Source organism: Penaeus vannamei, chromosome 33 (assembly GCF_042767895.1).
Source record: "Penaeus vannamei isolate JL-2024 chromosome 33, ASM4276789v1, whole genome shotgun sequence".
Classification (NCBI taxonomy): Eukaryota; Metazoa; Arthropoda; class Malacostraca; order Decapoda; family Penaeidae; genus Penaeus; species Penaeus vannamei.
The window spans coordinates 2,906,484-2,908,983 of NC_091581.1; the positions used below are offsets into that span (position 1 = coordinate 2,906,484).

General features: G+C 49.8%; 1 protein-coding gene across 1 annotated transcript in view; it reads left to right on the forward strand.

The window, feature by feature from the left end:
• LOC113827748 (sodium-dependent phosphate transport protein 2B) overlaps positions 1-2,500 on the forward strand; it is a gene marked incomplete at its 5' end in the record, with an annotated part of 8,094 nt that overhangs the window by 4,879 nt on the left and 715 nt on the right. The window contains 3 exon segments of the mRNA XM_070145108.1: positions 198-315; positions 1,210-1,338; positions 1,802-2,500. The exon segment at positions 1,802-2,500 is cut by the window's right edge and continues 715 nt beyond it. Coding sequence (XP_070001209.1) covers positions 198-315; positions 1,210-1,338; positions 1,802-2,500 — 946 coding nt within the window.

Consider the following 2,500-nt stretch of genomic DNA (forward strand, 5'->3'; position numbering starts at 1 on the left):
TTTTTTGGACATAGACACAAATTGCTATAGCCTTTGAATTCAGATACAGACTGTAATACAGACGCTGAATATAGACACAAACTGATATAGTGTTTGGATTTAGAGATAAATTAATATAGTCTTAGGCATCATATGTAAACTGAAATGCAATTTTTGGACATTCGACACAAACTGACCTACAGTGTTCCTCTCTTTAGCTGGACAAGAAGGTCCTGACTGGCTGGACCATGAATGACCCTGCCTACGAAAATGCCACACTTCTCCGTCGTGTCTGCACCCAAACGTCGTCTGGAAATACCTCAGAGCTTGTCACGTGTAAGTCCATCGCTGTTTTAAGTGCTTTCGGTGGAAATACGGACATAGGAGGGGTATCGTCCACCTCTCTGTCTCGGTTCCTCGCTCTCTAGAACTCTGTTTCTTGGTTCTCTCTTTTCTTTTCTTTTCTCTTCTCTTTCTCTTTCTCTCTCTTTCTCTCTTTCTCTCTCTCTCTCTCTCTCTCTCTCTCTCTCTATCTCTCTCTCTCTCTCTCTCTCTCTCTCTCTCTCTCTCTCTCTCTCTCTCTCTCTCTCTCTCTCTCTCTCTCCCTCCCTCACTATGTATGTCTGTCTATATGTTTCTCTGCCTGCCCCTGTCTTTCTATCTGTCTATCTCTCTGTTTCTTTGCCTGTCTGTCTGTCCATATTTCTCAGGCTGTCTCTTTGTCTGCCTCTCCATCTCTCTGTCTATCTATCTATCTCTGAATTTCTCATCTCTCCTTTTACCATACATATAAAGATGAAATTGCAATGAGCACAATAGTAAATGGAACAGAAAAGAGAGAACAATAATTATCACTGGTGTTATCGTATTTCTGTTTCCTTTTATCTTCTATATATTCGCCTTATCTGTCGTTTCTAAAAAGGTTTAATATTTTGGCGATTTCACGAATATGTCCCTTATCTCAATGAGAATTGCGTGGAGAAATCTGTTTTCCTTTTTTCCTCTTCCTCCATCCATCAGAATAAGCATTAAGAAGCATTAATTTAATATTAACTTGATTCATGAGTCATGAGTCATTAGTCATGAATCATATCTAAGTTGTATGATCTAATCACGCACAGAGTTCCTTATCCGTGAACCGCGAATCATGACACAAAGTTCCCATACACGAACCGCGCATCATACACAAAATCCTCATGTCTATCTCACCCGCCTCATATTCCCCAACAGGCAGCAACCTGGCAGCTCACCTTCCCTTCCCTGACAACGGCGTGGGCGTCTTCCTCCTCATTGCCTCCCTCCTCATGCTGTGCGTCTGCCTCATCCTCATCGTGAAGATTCTCGGCTCGCTGCTGAAAGGTCGGTCCGCGGATGAGTGAGGAGTGAGGAATGTAGGAGTGTGCGAGTGTGAGTGTGAGTCAGGTTGCGAGGGAGGGGAGGGGTTGTGTGGGTGTGTGGGGGAGGGGAGGGGTTGTGGGTGTGTGAGTGTGTGTGCTTGTTTGTTTGAATGTTTGTATGGGAGGGGTGTGTATATGTGCGTGTGTATGTTTATGTGTATCTTTGTGTTTGTGTGTATGTGTGTGTGGGAGGGGGGTATATGTGCGTGTATATATTTATGCGTATCTTTATGTATGTTTGTTTGTGTGTGGATGTGTGTGTGTGTGTGTATGTGTGTGTGCCCGTGTTTGTTTGTGTTTGCGTGTGTATAAGATGATACATCTACATGTATATCGCAGATGAGAATCCGATGGCTATGCTTAATGGCACTCATTCGCCGAATGAATGACATCACAGGCACTCACACAGGCCCTTCCTCCCGCAGGCAAAGTGGCCGTGGCGGTGAAGCACGTCATCAACGCCGACATCCCCCGCGTGCCCTGGCTCACGGGCTACCTGGCCATCCTCGCCGGCGCCGTGATGACCTTCATCCTCCAGTCCTCGTCCATCTTCACCTCCACCCTCACGCCCCTGGTAGGCCTGGGCGTCATCACGGTGGAGCGCGTGTACCCGCTCACCCTGGGCTCGAACCTGGGCACCACCACCACGGCGCTGCTGGCCGCCCTGGCCTCGGACTCGTCCTCGCTCCGGGCGGCCATCCAGATCGCGCTCGTGCACCTCTTCTTCAACGTGTCGGGGCTCCTGCTGTGGTACCCGATCCCCTTCCTCAGGTTCCCCGTGCCCATGGCCAAGTCCCTGGGCGCCGTCACGGCCAAGTACCGCTGGTTCGCCATCGTCTACATGGCTCTGACCTTCGGCATCCTTCCCCTCTTCGTCTTCTTGGTGTCCCTCGGAGGACCCGTCGCCATGTACAGCGTGTTTGTTCCTTTAGGTATTGTAGTGCTCATCATCGTCTTCATCAACGTGGCTCAAAACCATTTCCCGAAGGTCCTGCCCACGCGGCTGCGCACCTGGTCGTGGCTGCCTCTGCCCCTGCGCTCGCTGCAGCCCTACGACGACGTCATCACGAGGCTCATGTGCTGCGTCCGCCTGCGCCCGAGCTACAGGTACGCGACGGTCCCGC